Here is a 19,452-nt window from a genome sequence, read left to right on the forward strand (position 1 = left end):
CAACATTATGGGTTAAAATAAAATGATTGTAAATACAGCTGCTCTCGGCTTCTGTAGATATGCTCTCTAAATTGTGTCTGAATATTATTCAGTTGAACAATCCAATTTTTCTATCCTTTATTATCTTCTATCATTTTTTCTTTTTTGTGATCAGTGATTATATAAGGCCTTTAGATTAAAAACTCCCATGAAAATGTAAAAGACTCATTATTTTATCACTCTTTTTATTGCATCATTATGTTTTATTGGGACCTGAACACATTGAGGAGAAAAATAAACTGAAATAATTGAAAAATAGGGGAGGTTTTGGTTCAGTTACAGTATTTCAACAGTCCTCAGTAGTGTAGACTGTCAGTATCTATGGGTGAAAAGGATGTGTAGGAGAAACTTGTCATCAGAAGTGGGCTGTTGTAGTGATATTTATAGTTCTGATTTAGCCTAAGGTATCCCCAAGGAGTGTTTGTCCTTTCTCCTGCTCAGGAAGACCTTAACTGTAATAGTTTGATTCATTGCAGCATTAAAGGGTCTGTTGTGCTACACTGCTGAGTGTCACTGCAGGTGATGGATCCCAGAAGACTTGCCCTATGAAACTGACACAGATAGACTGTTAGATTGATTTAGTTAATGATCAGGATTATACAAGTCCTTTCACTGTTCAATGTCTTTTTTGTTATTATATTGGCATCTAACTAGAGCTGGAAAAGAAAAGCTGAATAAAAATATCTATGAAAAAAACTTAAATGAAGTCCTTTTTATCTGTATCAAACAAACAGGATCATGGAACAAATCTTTTTAAATCTTGACACAGAAAAGCAGACAGCTCCTTACTGAGTCTGCCACAAGATCCTTCATTAAAGAGTGAGGCTCACCAAGAGGGACCGGCTCCTTCAGCTTTAAATTATTCTGCAGCGAGATCAATGAATGTGGGCAGAGTGCAGGAAATCACTTTGGCTTAATTCTGCTCTGTTTTCAGGGTCAAATAACAAAAGCAAACTCTCTAACTGTAGCAGTTATTTCCATATAAACCTGTAGTCGGCATATACTTTGGTATTTACTGTATGTGGAGCTAGAGATTGTGTGGACTGTTCCTCATGGGGAATTTGTTGATTTATATTGTTCATTGGTTTCGGATGTTAAAAAGGATACCCAGGAAAGTGCATTGAATTGCAATATTTGCAGCACAAGCCATTCTTTATTTAGAGTAGTATTGATTTATCAATTTAGAGTCATTTGAAAGTCTGTTTGTAATGCTTCAGATAACACACAGGAAGTCAGTATTGAGAGTTTCTCATGAGCTGCTGGCTGCCTGTAAGATAGGATGCTCGTCATGTGTAAGGCTGCTGTGTGTTGCAAGAAGACGTTGTTGATGTATTGATCATTTCACAGGCAACATTACACAGCTGAGTTTTTCAGTTAATGATGAGCTAATCGCTTTGTGTCTAATGAGTAAACCGCTGCCTTTTACGATATGATTGCTTTGAACAGTGAGGTGAGGTGCATTTTTGGTAATGAAGTTGATCTCTTCCACTTCCCCAGTTGCACAGAGCCACTGAAAGGAGGGGCCGCCGTCGGTGGAGAAACATGACCTCATTACCAGAAAGATCTGTTCGCCTGGCCATTAGATTAAACAGGCTGTTGTCTCCTTTTGTTAAATGTCCTGCAAACCAAGGTCGGGTGTTGTCACGCACACCCGAAGAGCTGTCTTGGCAACATCACAGCGTGTAGTGAAGAGACACTGGCTGCTATTTGGTTTGCCAGAAAAGCTTGTTCATGTTAAATTTTGGATTTTGCCTTAAAGGCTCCGCTTCCACTGATTCAAATATGAAATTAAAAATTTGACCTACTTCAAGGATATTACATTCAAATGCTTTTCAAATAAATGACTATGTTATATTAATATCTTTCTACAGAGAGCAGACAATGGTTAAGGCTTTTACATCAACATTTTATAGACTGTAATGAACACACATGACACAGCTAAATACAACTGCAGCAGTTATTGATTGTGGTGCTGAATCCTGATTGGTGCGCAGAAGTACGTGGCAAAGCCTTTTTACACCTAAGCCCCGCCCATTTCAAACCATTAACAACATACAGGCAGAAATCTCTCCCATAAAATAACTAAAATATTTCTAATTCTGGCAGAAAACATTGTGTTGAATCCTGTCACTCACAGTCAGAAGGTGGTTAAGAACAATATGATTTATAGCCGTTAAAGGCAGGTAGGGAAATGTAGGGAATTACTAACTGAGATACAGGTCTTGGAGAAATGACAGCAGTCAGAGGATTTCTTCATGTAATCCATCAAAAATCAAAGTCTCCAGTGTCATTGTCCTTCTGTGGATAAATACAATGTTCAAATGGACATCAGAGGTAGTTGGAGGAAAGTTTTCATCAAAGATCAAGTCGTATTTGTGAATATCATGATGCTATTATTATTATTATTGTTTTGTCTGCATATTATATAGACAAAACAAAATAGTTACCCATGACCATAAGAAATTATTTTAACTAAGACTATACAAAACTAATCTTTAGTAAATGAATACCATTCAAAACTAATTGCTAGTTAAATTCTGATGTCCAATATTCAGCATTTATAAGCAGTGTACAAACATTTAATAAATGGTTTAAAAATATGTCTTCAGTGTTACACTATATCCTAATTCATTACCTGTATATGCATCAGCCTCCACTCATCGGTGTCTACAGGAGGAGTTATATATAGAGTATAGTAAAGTGTGATGATTGGTCAGTCAAGGCCTTAAGAAAGAATGTTTCATTAAATCAATATCATAAAATCCCAGTTTTCTGTTTACCAAGACAACGCAAAGAAAGAGAGCATGTCAGTAAAAAGATAATGAGGTTGTACACAAACTAACTTCTGAAAGACAACGAATGGATCGTGTCAGGACAGTACAGCTTGCTGGCATTAAAGCTGTGATCCCGTGATTCCTGGTGTCATCCCTCCCCCCACCCACCCATTAGGATGACACTGTGATGCCCTACCTGTCCCTGCCTGACCCTGCCGTCCCTCTACTCTAGAGGCGTCACTTTGATTTACAGACCCTGTAGAAGCAGGAAGAGCACAGTCAGGAGAAAGCTAATGGAGTGGAAATGCTGAGAGAGCAGGCAGAATTTGAATGGGGCCATATTTCTTTAAATGTGTAGTACAGGGGAAAAGAATAAACAAGTATTGAGTGTATCCCTGTTGCTTTCCTCTCTTAGACTGTGGACGTGACAGCAGAGTCTTTTTTTATTGCAGCAAGTGTATCTCTTGTTTTCTTATTACTATGAAGGAGTGAGTGGATTAGTTCTCACACAGCGCTGTATTTCTGTTCCTCTCTAGGAGGCCGACAGCTGGGAAATCATTGAAGGGCTGAAAATCGGTCAGAGCAACGTCCAGAGGCCTGATAAGCACGAGGGTTTTATGTTGAAGAAGCGGAAATGGCCCCTGAAAGGCTGGCACAAGGTAAGGTCCACAGGCAAACTGAGACACAAAAAGGTTTTGATACTAGAAAAAAACACACTTCCAAGCAATGTCGCTCCCCGAATGTTAAACAGTTTGTTGTCTAGTAAAGTGGTTTTGCTTGAAAGAAGTTCCCCTTTTCGTGCACTTTGCTTTACCCTTTCTGCGCCTCTTCCGCAAGTGTAGTGGAAATTTCATTTGAAGTCACCATCGTCAGCAGCAGCTTATCTGATGTTTCCTCAGAACACAAGAACACCAGTGGAAACCAGACCCTGATGTTAACATATTTGAACTCACAACACCACACAACACACAACACAAACGTCCTACAGCTCACAAAATGAGGGAATAAACTGTGGACAACTTTGTATTTGTATTGAATCTACGACATAAACAATGCGATCTGAGTTCGAGTGTCTGTTGTTCCTGTCATTTAACCAACACATTATTTTTGTGCTTATTTTCTCTGCAGCGTTTTTTTGTTCTGGACAATGGTATCCTGAAGTACTCAAAGTCCCCCATTGATGTAAGTAACCCTGACTATAACCCACAGGCACAAACAGGGCAGGCCAGCCTGACACCAGCTTGGCTTGGCAGTGAGTCAGCAGAAACATCTGCAGCACAGAATTGTGATGTTCACTGTGTTTCAGGACGCCAGGTCACTTTGCAGAAAAACTAAAATTTAAATGACATGATGGGAATGAAACACATGACTGTGAAGATGCCCAAGTATCCTGCACACCTTGGCTTACTTGTACTCACTTTACTGACATTGTTTCAGTTCTTAGACTTTGATTAATAACAGAGAACCAGTGCTGTTTGCAGGGCTGCAACTAAGGGGTATTTTCATTGAGGTTTGTTGGTTAATCATTTGCCGTAGTTAACCTCAGAAATGTCCAACAAAATTAAACCAGGGATTCTCACACCTCCACATTCCTATCAGATAAGCTCCATTAGATTTAAAAACAGATATCATGTTCCAGATGTGTTAATTAAACTAGATATAATTTATCACTATCAATTGTGTAAATATTGTTACTATGCTAAAAGAATCCAGACGGGTTCCTGAAATGTATATTTGTTTGTGGTCAACTTTCATTTGTACTACTTCACTACTTGCTGATTAGTTCTTATGCAATCTTAATCACATCATTTGTCACTGACTTGTTAATTACTTATTGAGACAATAAATAATCTTAGGATCACCATTACACTAATTTGTAATCCAGTATGTGTGTGTATTTTTCTCCTAGACACAAATAGGCACATATATACACATACACACATATACTCAACAATATTTCCACAGGCAACTGCAGGAGCAGTCCCTGGGTTACAAGTAGCCTTTGTTGGGAATCACTTACTTAAACGATAATTCATTATCAAAATAGATTTTTATCAAAATTATGCATGCACAAAATTAACAAACAATCCCATATGCAAATGTAATATATGTACATATGTTGTATTTCCATATATGACATATGTATACATGTAAAATAAAAGAACATGTGTAAAAATGATACATGAAACCTATCAGAAATAGTGGCAATGTCTAGCCAATGCAGATATGTATGTTTATGTATGTATGCTTATATTGTAGACATGTGTTACATAAAAATATACACATCCCAAAGCCTGTCAGTATATGTTGATATTATATACAGTGAGTTCCACTTTTCCAGAATTGAAAGATAAACATGTTTAAAATTTGTAAATGCATGTAATTTAATAAACTTATATTTAAATTAAATATCTATCGTTAACATATATGGTCACAACATGTTATGCTACAAATTTTACTATAGGCATTTAATATATGTTATAAACTTATATCTTCATATATATCTAGAGGATGCATATATGTGATAATAATATAGGTGACATATATGGCAACATCACTCTTGATATAGGGACATATATGTCATATATTACATTTCTGTATGGGATGTGACAAATAACAAACTGGCATAATGTGTGTTAATCACTGGCCTCAGATCCAGAAAGGCAAACTGCATGGCAGCATCGATGTCGGCCTCTCAGTCATGTCCATCAAAAAGAGGGCCCGTCGCATCGACCTGGACACCGAGGAGCATATCTATCACCTGAAGGTAACACTGATGGGAAGAGTCAATAGTGTCATTTTAACAGCGAGGTCAGCGGATGACAGTTCAAAGCTCTAAGTCCTCTTCCTCTTTAGGTCAAATCTCAAGAAATCTTTGATGCCTGGGTGTCCAAGTTGCGTCATCACCGGCTGTACAGACAGAATGAGATTGTGCGATCTCCCCGGGATGCCACCATTCGAACGTTTCCTCCCCCAGCTGCCATGGAGTCCCCCCAACCTGCTGCGAGTGTGGTACATGAAGCAAAGGTGAGCCGCCCCCCCCCCCCCCAGCTCCTGAGAGAAGTCTTCTCAAATTCTTGAAGTTAGAAAAAAACCAGTACAACACAACACCAGAGATTTAATGTCAGTATGGACCATATATGGTTTCAGGCTCAAAGTAGATTTTCTCTGTGCTCTGATTGCAATTACTTATTCAAGAAGGGTATATCATGGGGAATGAGAGATTGCCTAGCTCTATTTTTTTTTTTTTCTATTAGAAAGTGGGATAGTGTACCAAAATATCATCCAGAGGAGAAGAAGTCAAATTCACTGAACATTCACAGTGATGACAGGAAGACTCTATGGTCAGACAACATTGTGTTTGCCTCTGTGCTTTTGTGATCCCCCTCACCTGACATCCTGTCACCCATGACTTTGTGGTATTTCCTTTCAATGTACTTTAGCCGTTAGTGTCAGTGTGATTTGAAGCCTTGCTTTTGTTTCCATGCCCCTGATCTGTCCGCTGTATTATGTGGCTAATTGTCAGACTAACGGCTGTGAATGCTGAGAACTGGACAGCTAATTGTATCCACATCATTAGTATAGACTGTTTGTCTAGACTGTTACCAGTTTAGTGTGAAGCCCTGCTCCTTGTCAACGTGTCTGAGGTGTGTGTAAATGTGAGGAAGCAGCAAGTGTGCTGTATGTTCTCCTGGGAGGGTTGCTCTGTGCCTCATGCAGGCCATTAGAGGTGATCAGTAGGATCTGGATTTAGAGCAGCTGGCTGCAGCCTGATGAGCTCTCCCAGAAGAAAAGCCTAAATGAAAGACTCCAGTCCTAGAGACGAAATGAAATGCTGCAGCGAGGACTTAGAAGGAAGATATTCAAGGTCTGCAAAAACCCAGGAAAGCTTCTGCATAGCAGTATTTGTACATGCTCCGAGAAACAGATGATACTACACATTCCTGTCATGACTTAATTCAAGGACACCTTTTATTCCAGTTACATGCATTCATACAGTTACACATTAGCTGAGAGCTATTGAGACTAACCAGTGAGCTGCTGGACAGATTGACTACAGCTGTTGCAGGTGCAATGGTCAAGGCACCAAAGCGCCATATGGTACACAGGATCCAATCAAATACCAGTAATAGTTTTTAGTCCAGAATAGTGCTGAAATTGATCTTCCACTGTTCTGATTGAGGCAATTATCAAATGCAACACATTTGATACTTTTGGCTCTGAATTTTATCATTTCATAAAATTGGATAGACATTTTGGACTATTTAGCTCAAAACAAGGAATTTGAGGACATCTGCTTGGGGTCTGGGAAACTGTGAGAGCCATGTTGGACTAGTTTCTAGCATTACTCAGCATTAGCTTATTTAGCTTGATCAGATAAAAAAAAGGCAAACTTGATATAACTTGATGACAGCTCACCTGCAACACTAACAAATGCGATGATAAATTTGGTTTGACAGAGATTTGCTCACTGAGCATCACCTTTTCTATTCTTCCCTGTCAAAAACGCTGTCAGAAAAACTCCCAATGACCTGGATTTTGATTTTCTAGCATCAGGGCAATCTTGTCTGGTTATTGTTTGGTTATTGTCTGCTCCTGTATGACCACAGCAGGCCAAGCCAAGCAGCCTACCATGGCAGCCAGTGGCCCCAAGCAACAGCAGCAACAGCAGCCTGCCCGCCTCCTACAGTAATGGCCAGAGCAAGGTGGTTGCTTGGCTGCAGGAATCAGAGGAGATGGACAAGTGTGCAGAGGGTAAGTGCAATTTTCCTCCTTATGCTGGCAACAAATCTGATTTTACAAAGGAGTGGATTAAATCAAGTGTCAGGCCTTACGATAAGTCCTTAAAAACCCCCAAGCGGAGGATTGATGACTATTTCATGACACATAACACTGTCTGTCTTTGCGTGTGTGTGGGTGTGAATTTTATTTCCAGAGCTCGCACGATGCCAGTCCAACCTGACCGAGCTGAGCCGGTTACTGCAGAGTCTGGAGATTCTACAAAGGACACAGTCAGCGCCCAATTTTACAGATATGCAGGTAAAACAGACACAACCGCACACACATCCAGAAACAAACGCATCCACAGATACAGCAGAGAGCAGGGGAAGCAATTTAGTTAGAGTTTCATTCAGAGATTTCTTTCTACACTGCATTGTGGACTGTGTGTGTGTGTGTGTGTGTGTGTGCGTGCGTGCGTGCGTGCGTGCGTGCGTGCGTGTGTGTGAGAGCTGCCGTCTTCTCTAACTGATCAGAATCTAATCAAAGTTCATTTTTTGTATCTAGTTTTTGGCTGAAGTGCATTTTTTTAACACCTCACATTCCATTTGCCTGAAAATTTTGTTTGCGACTCATTTGTGGGAATGTTGTTTCATTTTTGTCATTTCGGTGTGTTAAATTTTGCTTTGTGATGTGTTTGTCCTATTAACCACACTTTGCATATTTTGATCCACGTGCGCCACAAAGATCAATTGTGTAGAATTGTCAAAGAAAGAAAAGCGCTTGAACAGAAGATGGAGAACAAAAAGTGTCGGCAAAGATGCAAAATTCCAGCTCCAGGTACCAGATTTCTACTCTGTTTCTATTATATACAGACACAAACACACATAGGCAGGATTTTGATTATAAGATGTTTGAATTGATTAGTCAGGTGATCAGGAATTTGATCCTTAACAATATTGACAACTGATTCATCATTTTTCAACAACAAAAAGCGACAACCATTCACAGCAACAAGCTTCTCAGATGTGAAGATATGCAACTTCTCTCTGCTTACCTCCCGTTTTAAACTGAATGTCTTTGAGTGTTGAAGAACCTGAACACCTCACTTCTTAGTCAAGATAACAACAGCGAAACTGCATGAAATTAAAATTGTAACCTCTCTGTCGTCCTTTATAACAGGCGTGGGTGTTACACAAGCACAGCTGAGACAAAACAGTCTTTGCTTTTTTTCTGTCCTCTTTGTGCTTTTGTTCTCTTTTGCTGTTTAATTAGTCTGCACTGCAGCCGGCACTTATTAGTGTGGTGTGTCATGGCCTGAGTAATTTCTCCATCATTGCTAATTCACCCTTATTTTGCTTAATATATTAATCTGTGCTTATTGAAAACTAAATGTGCTTTCATACACAGTGTTTTTCTAACCGACCCCTTGCTTAGAGGGAGTTTTAAAACACTTTTCTTTCATGAGGAGATCAGTTTATTAGAATAAAGCCCCCTCAGTAGACCATCATCTGAATTTCTACAACTACAACAAACAAGTCAAAGACACCTAGACATGCTGTTCAGTCGGTGGTTTGTTCTGGCTGTTAGGCACACAACACATCAGCATTTTTGTGACTCGCAGGTGATTGATAGCGGTTCTCTGTGGTCTCCGTCTCTCTCCAGGTCCCTCTGTCTGCCAGCATGTCTCCTGTCCGCCTCCACTCATCCAATCCCAACCTGTGTGCCGAGCTGGTGGACTTTCAGCCCCCTGTCTCCCGGCTGACAGACAGCGTAGAGTGTGCCAGTGACTACATCAAACTTCAGGAGGAATTCTGCACCATCGCCCAGAAAGGTAGGCAGGCAGTATGCATGGCTGCAGCATGAGCAAGGTGTTATCAGGTGAGATATGTCCCAATGTCTCATTTCATATGTAAATCTTAAGGGATTATTCTGGTTTGCAACAAGCTGGATCTTATTTTCATACAGTAATGTAGGCCATAGTGCCTGTTGGTTGTGATAATGGTGTACTCACAAAGGTAATTGTTGAGATCACGGCAGCATCACTAAAAAGGAGTCTATTGCGGGTATTAAGCACAAGCAGTCTGAAGTTTAGACAGATATTAAACTAATCCCCAGATTAGCCAAACTCATTGGGGGATCTCTGGTTAAGCTCTGGGGATCCTGTGTGGAGATGGGAGAAACTTCCAGAAGCACAACAAATTCTAAACGTCGTGTCAGGTTTCCTCAAGCCATGACGCCTAGAACTGAGGCCAAACAATTCACTCTTGGTTTCGTCAGACCTCAGCCAAAGTGACCATCGGGGTCTTGGTCATCTCTGTTAGCAAGGCCCTTTGCCCCTGATTGCTCTTTAGGAAGAGTCCGAGTCAATTTAAGAATTTTGGAGGCCACTGTGCTCTTGGGAAACTTCAGTGCAGCTGAAATGTTTTCATATCCTTCCCCAGATCTGTACCTCAAGACAATCCTGTCTCTGAGCTCTGCAGACAGTTCCTTTGCCTCATGGCTTGGTTTTTGCTCTGATAAGCAATGTCAGCTGTGAGATCTTATATAGACAGATGTGGGCCTTTCCAAATCACGTCTAATCAGTTGAAGACAGGTCTGAATACTTATGTCAATGTGATATTTCAGGGTTTTTTGCAAAATTCTTTTTAATTCTGTTTTCATTTGTCATAATTAGGTATTGAGTGTAGATTGATGAGGGAAAAGCATAACATAAGGCTGCAACCTAACAAAGTGTGAAAAAACTGAAGGGGTCTGAAGACTTTCTGAATACACTGTAATTGTATTTGTGATAATGTTATACACAGAGTGCTTTTAAAGACACTCAACGATGCTTTTTATGACAAGTTAAATGAAAGAATCTAGAAAGCTAAAACACAATAGAGGTGCAAAGTAGCAGGGATTAACAACCAGACATTAAAGCAGCTTTTGAAGTTTATGTTAAAGCTATATTAAATGTTTGAGAGAAAGATGTGAGTTTCACACAGTGTTTTGAGAATAATGATTTTCATTTCAGGATTGTGACAAAGCGGCTGAGGAAAACTGTTATTGTAAAAGGATGGGACTGATATCAATTTTTCCTTTTGTCTGATCCCTGTACAGTCCACTCTCTACTGAAGTCGGCCTTCAACACTGTGGCCATAGAGAAAGAAAAGATCAAACAGATCCTGTCTGACCAGGAACAGTCAGACCAGTCAGCCCAGATCAACTCCCTCAGGAAGTCTCTGTCACAGGTAATGAACCGCCTTTAACCATTACCCACAATGCCTCTGTCCTCCAACTATTAGTTAAGGTTAGTTAATCCTAACCTTTAGTCAGACATACAGTATGTGGCTACTTTAAATTCTAAAAGCTAAGCGTGATGCTGTTTTATCATATAATTACTGAGAGAATTACTGCAGTAGTACTTTGGTGCCTTTAAACTCTTACCCATTTTGTAGTTGTCATGTTATAAGATATGCTCATAATGACGTGCTGTCAGATAAAACACATAAGCTACGGTTTATTCCAAGCAGTCATGGTAATCACAATTAAAACAGATGATGAGTGGAGATGAGAGCAGAGGCAAGTGAGTCGTGAAAGTCCAATCATCTTTTCCTATATTAATTGGTGAGAGAGAGAAATATGCACTTTAGTTCATTAACTGTGCTCCTTAGGGTTGTCTCTCTACCCCAGTGGTTTAATTGGACTGTTCCTCTGCTAACAGTTGACATCATTTCAGCGAAATGTTTCTGCTGCTTTATCTTTGCTTTGTGCTTAATTGGATGCTCGTGTGACAATGCTGTCACAGGCTGGAGGTCAGGTTTTTATCGCAAAGCTCTGTGGGAAGTTTGTAGTCAGGAGTCATGGTTGTTATCTATTTTAATCCCTCCAGGGAGGTACTGAGGGATTTTGTTGTCTTAATTTAAAATTTTTTAAAAATATTTTATTTCACACATGTTTTAAATCATTTTTTGGCTTCTTAGAGACAGTGGAAACAAGCTGCAAACACAACTTTGACATGTTATCACTGCACTATAATGCTGTAACTTGTTATTAGACAGCAAGCAATTATAAGGTAGCATTAGCATTCATTTGGAGTCGCGTTCTGGCCACCTGATGAATGTCAGTCCAATACTGACTCTGCTTTCAGCTCTACTTTTGGTCTCTACCAGCTCCTGAAGGAAATATCTGTCTCTTTAGCTGCTCCACTGTGTTCACCAGCTAGTTGCTAACTTTATCTGTCTCCAGTTTGGTGCTGAGCAGGTAGTGTAGAGTGTATTTGTCTGCTGCTGCTGAAAAGGATGCTGAAACCAGCCAAGTTGTGGGCCTTAAAACCAAAACAATGAGCTGAAAGACACTAAAATGCTCTATTATTATTCTATCCATCGTCAGTATTATAGTTGCTTAAAGAGTAACTTAACAAGATGCTTTTAATAATACTATATTTAATCGTTTTTTCTTTTTTAAAATTCAAGGACAAGAAAGTATTTCCAGTTCATAAAACGTCAAACAAGCTAACAAACAAAATAGTGGTCAAATTATTATCATTCATCACAATTAAAAATAAAAATGTAAGATGCATTAAAGTTGATTTTCTTTCAATGTCCTTATTGGGGTTTAGAGTCCAAATCTTTAGTCTGATGATCTTGCTGAACTTTTCCCCACAGCCAGTTCTGTTGTAGCAAATGTTTTCAGGTGTAGTGAGGAAGTAATTTCATTCAGCCACTGATTAAAACCAGGCAGACAAACATACGTTTTCTATATATTCTAGTGCTACTCTTAGATGTCAACATTACAGTTTCATATGAAATTACTACATTTTCTGTTGTCCAGGCCCTGTCCCAAAACGCAGAGCTTCGAACTCGACTCAACCGCATCCATTCTGAATCTGTCTTGACTGAACAAGTTGTCAGTGTGAACATCATCTCCACACCTGATGAGGTAGGTCACTGTGGTCAGTCTGTCACTGACAAAGCTCATTTCTGACCCCTGTAATGCTAAAACACCAAGGCTTCCCAGGCTGGCCAGGTAGTAGTAGTGTTTGCTTCCTGCATTTGTCAATTACATTATTGATTCCTGTCCTTATAGATTGATGGTTTTTCCAGTACACCATGCTTAATAGATCATTATTCTATGCAGAAGCTGACACCAAGGTTAATGGAAAAAATGACTAATTAGTAATGGATGGGAGGTTGCCCTCTGGCAAGGATACACATGCTGCATGATGAACTCCATGTTGTCTTCTGATGGTGTTTGTGTTTGTTCAGGGCTGTGTTGGTTCTTAAAACTGTCACCATAGCAAGGAACAGTGAACATCTCGTGTGTTTGCATGTGTTTGCCTGCAGGCCGGGGAACAGATGGGGATCCCTCTGACTCAGCAGGCATCTAATGAGAGTCGACTGTCCATGTCAGAGTCTGTCTCTGAGTTCTTTGATGCCCAGGAAGTGCTTCTGTCGGCCAGCTCGTCTGAGAATGAGGTATAACAGGGGACAGTTAAGACGGCAGTATGGACCACGAGGAGCAGAAGTTGATCGGGGGCGGGGAGGGGGTGTTAAACTAGTCCTGCTGCTGGGAAGCTAGATAAAACGTTGCTGCGATAGCTGGGTGTGGAGCGGGAGTCAGTCAGCAATTAATGAGGGCAGCATGAAAAGCAGAGATAGCGTATAACAGAAACTCAAACAAATGCAGGCACACAGGACAGTTCTTTTTTTTTAATCTGCCCCGAGGTTTAATCCCTCACTTGTGTCTCAGAATAATAACACCCTTCTTCTGCCTGTTTCTCTTGATTTGCAGCCTCTAGCTTTGTTAAAACGACAGTTTGGTCCATCACTCGAAACAATCATTTCTGCCGTGTTCCCGTTTTTAACTCCTGTGAACACCCTGCTCAAAATATATGTGGTCTCAGAGGAGCCATTGAGCATTGTAGCTCCCCAGGCATGCATTGAGCCATGTTGAGGGATTGCTCACTGAGGAAAATTCATCAACCTGCTCCCCCAACTCATCCTGTAGCTCCAACAGCAGAAACATTCAGACCTGTGTCACACTGTTGGCCAAACCTCCACCAGCAGCAGGCGACAGTAATAGAGGCTATTACAGCGAGTGGCTACAATATGCTCCTCTTTGGCGGCGTCAGTGGCCCCATTGTGTTTGCTATATATAAAGTATGAAAATGCTGCAGTGTCTCGTCTCATGATTGCTGCAGTGGGACAGATAGCCGGCGACTGCTGCAGTTTGTTAGCCACTGGCAAACTGCAGTGGCTGTGTATGTGTTGCGTGTGAAGCTAAGGCTGCGTGCTGTTCTGATCAGAGTTTGTGTTGTACTCCACTTCACTGACTCACTCGGCTCTGTACCTGTTCCCCTCACAGGGCTCAGACGATGAGTCATATGTCAGCGATGTGAGCGACAACATTTCTGAGGACAACGCCAGTGTGACTGATAACGTCTCCAGACAAAGTAGGTCCAAATCCGCACCATTACGAGCATCTGTAGTTCTCTGTTTGAAATGGGGGGAAAATTAATAAAGATGAGGATCACGCTCAGTGGATCAACTGTGCCTCTCACACAGAGACACACACTCTGGCACTGGCAAGCTCATTTATCTGTGTGGTTGAGGCAGTTGACTTTGCAGTGTTGCTCTGTGCCAAGGCTCCTCTTAGGCTTTATGAAAACTCTCTTGGTGAGGAGGAATGGGATCTCCCCCCTCCCTCCTCCTTCCCCCGTCACATACCACACAGAAATAGATAATATCTCATGATGATAAAAACACTGGATTCCTGTACAAGTCTGCAGAGTCTGGAAAAGTACTGGGATTGGTCATATTATTGGAAGGAGACTGAAATAAACAGGAATTGCATAAAGTAAATAAAAGAAACTAATTTTCACAGAGCCACTTTCAGTGTATTTAATGTTATGGACTCTAACCTCACAGCAACAGCCCACATCACACCTGTTGGCTTTCAGTTAGTGTTATAGGTCTGATTATAAAATGTCATTGATTAGTTTCAGTGGCTTGGCTCCTCTCTCTATTTCTGACTTGTTGGTCCCATTGGAGCCTGTGTGAAGCTTCTTGAGATCAGAGTGACAATAGTGACAATGAATAGATTATTAAAATAGTTGCTGGTTAATTTTCTGTCCATCAATTAATCAACTCATTGTTGCAGCTTCCCTATTGTTCCCTAAAAATGTCCCATTTTATTAGATTTCACAGAGGATTTTATTTTATTTGTTGATTTATTTGTTATTTGTAACCTGGATTTTTAAAAGGGCTCTATGGGAAAAAAAAAAAATCATATTATAATATTAAGAGCAAGTTTCCAAGACTGACAGTGGCTGTCACAGATAATGTTGTAACACGTGTCGATTGTTAATGAGGTGGTGTCGTTTTTCCAGTGGCCAACGGCGACTTTGCTGGCAGTGCCTTCCGTAATGGGCGACGTACCTGCCTGCCAGCACCGTGTCCTGACACCAGCAACATCAACCTCTGGAACATCTTGAGGAACAACATCGGCAAAGACCTGTCAAAAGTGTCCATGCCTGTGGAGCTCAACGAGCCCCTCAACACCCTGCAGCGCATGTGTGAAGAGCTGGAGTACAGCGAGCTGCTGGACAAGGCTGCCGAGACTGAGGATCCCTTTGAACGCATGGTAACGAGGGCGTCAGATACGGTGTCAAATGTTAATCAGGTTGATGTCTGGGTTAAAGAACGTGGTGACCCTTCATTGCAGTTCAAAAAGCTACTAGACTTTTCAAGTAGACTTTCAGACCCACATCTTAAATTCCTGCTGTATTTTTGTGTCCATCATACCTGTATCTGTTTATATACGAGGTGACATTGCCAGACATAAGCCAGGATAAATATTCCCTCACTGAGAGGCGTGTCTACTAGGCGGCAGTACGCTGCAATGCAGCTGTTGACCTTGGATCCTCCTGCTTTTTTCTGTCTTTGTGCTTTTGACAGTGTCCAGTGCATACTAATGTTTGTCTTACCCCTGACAAAGCCTGTTAATATGAGCTGCTTAATCCTGTCTGGTTTACGTTGCCTGTCTTGTTTTGACTCTGTGACAGGTTCTCGTCGCTGCTTTTGCCATCTCAGGCTACTCATCCACTTACTATAGAGCAGGAAGTAAGCCATTCAACCCGCTACTCGGAGAGACTTATGAATGTATTCGAGAAGACAAGGGCTTCTGTTTTTTCTCAGAACAGGTACGTTTGTCCTAAGATTGTTTTGTACTGTGAAACTAATTTTTATGCTATTGAGTGGATTTTAAAGAGAAGTATTATCTTGGATATGTGGACAAAACAGTGGTTTCCAACCTTCTTGGCTTGTAACCCCTCAGAACAAACTATTCTCTACTCCTCATTAGCTCTGCTCTTGCATATGTTGACCTCTCATGATCAGATCATTCAGAGACACTCTAATTTGCACTGCATTCGTGCACCTCTTCTTCACATTTCAATGAAGGTTGCACTCTTGATAACTTTGGAGTTATCAAAAGTAAACTAGATCTGCACAGTTATTTTAATTATTGATTAGTCTGCTTTGATTGTTTTCTTGATTAATTGAGTAATTGTTTGGTCTCTTTGTCAGAAAATAGTGAAAGTTTAAGTCCTTTACAGTTCCCCAAAGGCCAAGGTGACATATTTAAATGTTTTGTCTGCCCAGGAGCTGAAACCTGTAAATCTTCAGCATGAAAAAACTAGGAGTTGTATATTATGTGTAATAACAACAACAACAACAGCTGTTACACTGTTTTTATTTGGTCTTGTCTCAAAGGTGAGCCACCACCCTCCCATCTCCGCCTGCCACTGTGAGTCTAAGAACTTCACCTTCTGGCAAGGTAGGTTACCTGTCTAATTAATGAGCGATTTTCCTCCTGGGAACTGTGGCTCATCACATCAGCCAACATGTCTCAGTTAGCCTCTCTAATATCCAGCTGAAGAAACAGATATTTTCTTTCCTTATAATTTGAGAAGAAACACAAAAAAATGGAAACTTCAGTGCATCTTTTTTTCATTTCTGATGTTTTTGATCTTTTGATTTTCAGATGTGAGATGGAAAAACAAATTCTGGGGGAAATCGATGGAGATTTTACCAATTGGGACTGTGAATCTCATGATTCCCAGGTAACTTTGATCTAGATCATTTGTGTACTGGTTAAACCTAAAGCCACAGACGTCATCCCAGCAGTGGCTCTGATGCTGCTTTCATGCCATCGCTGTTCTTGTAATTAACAGTTTGTTAATTTTAATTGTGTTAACATCAACATTCAAATTATAATTATGACCAAGGAACTGATTTTTCATATGAGTTGGCGCTACACCAGCTGTTTGTAGTTGGTACAGCCACAAGTCTCAGTGGTAATTAAATCCCCTAAACCTGACAACAAGTTATTTTACCAGTGCTCCTAATAATACAAATGTCTAACCATCCATGTGCTCATGTGGTGCAGATGAATCCACAGAGAGATGCTGAATACATGAATAATGTCCTTCAATGAGAGGTTTGAGGAGGCGTGCAATGCTATTTTTATCACACAAAATCATTTAGACATGAAAGCTGCAAAACTGGGGCCAGTGAATAAGCTGCTAGTTCAAGATTTTTTTTCCTGTTGATCAATGTGTGTCCTTCTCAAAAAAAAAAAAAAAAACTGAAATGAAACCAAGCAGAATAAGGTGTATATGTTGCGTTAGGGCTTATGTTGTTCAGCAGCACCTCAGCTGTTATTGTGCCTCTCTAGGTTTGGAGATCAATATGAATGGAACAAAGTCACCACCTGTGTGCACAACATCCTCAGTGGACGACGGTGGATCGAACACTACGGGGAGATCACCATCAGAAACACAAAGAGCAGTGCCTGCCTCTGCAAGCTTACCTTCGTCAAGGTACAGGAAAGCCCCGTCACTTATCACAGGGTTTCTGCAATTTTTTGACATTTATATCACATTTCCGGCAGTACTACCCAGCTGTACAATAATTAATAGTAATACAGACTAATGAATCAGGTCATGTGAATTGGACCCAGGTAAGTGGCATATAATTGCTGGATGGATAAACAAATGAATGAATACTGTAGCTACAGCAGGTCCATGGTCTATTGTTGAACCAGTCTCGCTTGTAGTTTTAAATTGTCATGTCACCCACCAGCCACTAACACAAATAATAACACTGCTATCAATGGCAGGCAAAAAAAGAATTTTTTAAAGACATTAGTACATAAAACTTTACCTTCTTTTATACCCTCTTTTTTGCTTTTTGTGGGAGCTGACTTCAGTGCTTTTCAAGATTTTTTAAGACCTGTAGGAAGCCTGTACAGAAACAAGTGTTTAGATGTGATTTAGATGTGAAAATATAACATACCTCAGCTAATGAGGCAGTCTTTGTCTTTCAGGGAAACTACTGGAGCTCTAATGTGAATGAGGTTCAAGGATTCGTAATGGATCAAGAAGGGAAAGTGATCCACAGGCTTTTTGGAAAATGGCACGAGGGCCTTTACTGTGGTGTCCCACCCTCTGCTAAATGCATCTGGAGGCCAGGTAGGCATCATTTCCTCACACACACACTCACAGCTGGATTTCACCTAAGATGTGTGGTCCCTGACACATTCCAATGGATGGGGTAGTGAGGATTGAAAAAAAAAAATTCTGATACATTGATTTTAAGATGTTGAAATTGATTGTCCATGTTGTTCTGTTCCTGCCAGGCTCCATGCCCACAGACTATGAGCTGTACTATGGCTTCACCAGGTTCGCCATTGAACTGAATGAGCTTTGCCCCGAGTTGAAAGATGTCTTGCCGCGTACTGATGCCAGATTCAGGCCAGATCAAAGGTACAGCATCACATTCTCAGCTGCTTTGATGAGCCCAGATAACACACTGTGAGATTTTCCACACAGTAGGCTCCAACATCGGTGAAGTTAAAGAATCCGAATATTGAGTTTTGTCATTCCCTTTTCATGGCCATACGATTTACTGTATGTGTTAACTGAGAAATATTGTTTGGGTCACACAGGCATCTTGAAGAAGGGAACTTGGAGATGGCATCCACAGAGAAGCAGCGTATTGAGGACATGCAGAGATCCAGGAGGAAGTGGAACGAGGAGAACAACATCAAACAGGAGCCACGCTTCTTCAAGTAAGAGCAGAGACCAGTGAGCAGATGTATGAAACTCTGTGGGGGTTCATGACAAAGACAAAGACATAGCATTTATAAAACCATGTGTTCACATCATTCAGTTTTATACGTCTGAATCACTGTGAGAATAGTCACACATGCACTGGATTTCTTCTCCCACTGTTAGCCATAGATGGGTGCAGACGTATGAAAGTAAATATGCTGCAAAACACAAGAGCTCGTAGAACAAAAATCCGAACATCCATCCATCCATTATCTATACCGCTTATCAGAACTGGGTTGCGGTGGGGCTGGAGCCAATCCCAGCTGACATTGGGCGAAGGCGGGCTACACCCTGGACAGGACGCCAGTGTATCACAGGGCAAAATCTGAACATGTATCTTTAAACTCTCACTTGTGTGAAATATTCACAAACAAGTAAACTGAATTTGAAGTCACAGAAAGAAACAAAACACATAAGCTTGTAGAAAAAAATGTGAACTTGTATGTTGAAATTTTATCTAATTGTAGATTGATATTTACACAAACACAACGATAGCTGCAAACTTGTAACCCATCATTTACTCACATTTATTTTTTCTACTTGAGTCCTTTTTCCTGTAAAACCACATCTGTTATTACAACCTCTGGAATCAGTCACTGCAAGTTTATAAATGTGCTCTGTCGCATCACACCGTGACGAATCTGTACGCCTTGACTTTTGTAACACTTTTTGTGGGCTCCGCTGTCTCATTTCCACTACTACAAATTTTGCAACATATTCAATGAAAGAAGTGTTGCAAAAGTCAAGGCGCGCAGATTTGTC

The 19,452-nt window shown here is 40.6% G+C and overlaps 1 protein-coding gene across 2 annotated transcripts in view; it reads left to right on the forward strand.

Annotated features, from left to right (window-relative positions):
- osbpl6 (oxysterol binding protein-like 6) overlaps positions 1 to 19,452 on the forward strand; it is a 37,981-nt gene that overhangs the window by 14,280 nt on the left and 4,249 nt on the right. The window contains exons 3-22 of one of the 2 annotated variants that reach the window (XM_071474911.1): positions 3,350 to 3,472; positions 3,942 to 3,995; positions 5,467 to 5,580; positions 5,670 to 5,840; positions 7,424 to 7,568; positions 7,750 to 7,853; positions 8,280 to 8,372; positions 9,198 to 9,366; positions 10,635 to 10,765; positions 12,348 to 12,455; positions 12,860 to 12,991; positions 13,881 to 13,968; positions 14,905 to 15,158; positions 15,580 to 15,717; positions 16,289 to 16,352; positions 16,560 to 16,638; positions 17,253 to 17,397; positions 17,904 to 18,048; positions 18,216 to 18,342; positions 18,525 to 18,647. In XM_071474911.1, coding sequence (XP_071331012.1) covers positions 3,350 to 3,472; positions 3,942 to 3,995; positions 5,467 to 5,580; positions 5,670 to 5,840; positions 7,424 to 7,568; positions 7,750 to 7,853; positions 8,280 to 8,372; positions 9,198 to 9,366; positions 10,635 to 10,765; positions 12,348 to 12,455; positions 12,860 to 12,991; positions 13,881 to 13,968; positions 14,905 to 15,158; positions 15,580 to 15,717; positions 16,289 to 16,352; positions 16,560 to 16,638; positions 17,253 to 17,397; positions 17,904 to 18,048; positions 18,216 to 18,342; positions 18,525 to 18,647 — 2,507 coding nt within the window. The remainder of the gene's footprint in view (positions 1 to 3,349; positions 3,473 to 3,941; positions 3,996 to 5,466; positions 5,581 to 5,669; positions 5,841 to 7,423; positions 7,569 to 7,749; positions 7,854 to 8,279; positions 8,373 to 9,197; positions 9,367 to 10,634; positions 10,766 to 12,347; positions 12,456 to 12,859; positions 12,992 to 13,880; positions 13,969 to 14,904; positions 15,159 to 15,579; positions 15,718 to 16,288; positions 16,353 to 16,559; positions 16,639 to 17,252; positions 17,398 to 17,903; positions 18,049 to 18,215; positions 18,343 to 18,524; positions 18,648 to 19,452) is intronic. The other variant, XM_071474912.1, reaches the window with a different exon arrangement.

Source organism: Trachinotus anak, unplaced genomic scaffold, assembly GCF_046630095.1.
Source record: "Trachinotus anak isolate AG129_WGS33_773 ecotype Australia unplaced genomic scaffold, CSIRO_AGI_Tana_v1 ptg000001l, whole genome shotgun sequence".
In the NCBI taxonomy this organism is placed as follows: Eukaryota; Metazoa; Chordata; class Actinopteri; order Carangiformes; family Carangidae; genus Trachinotus; species Trachinotus anak.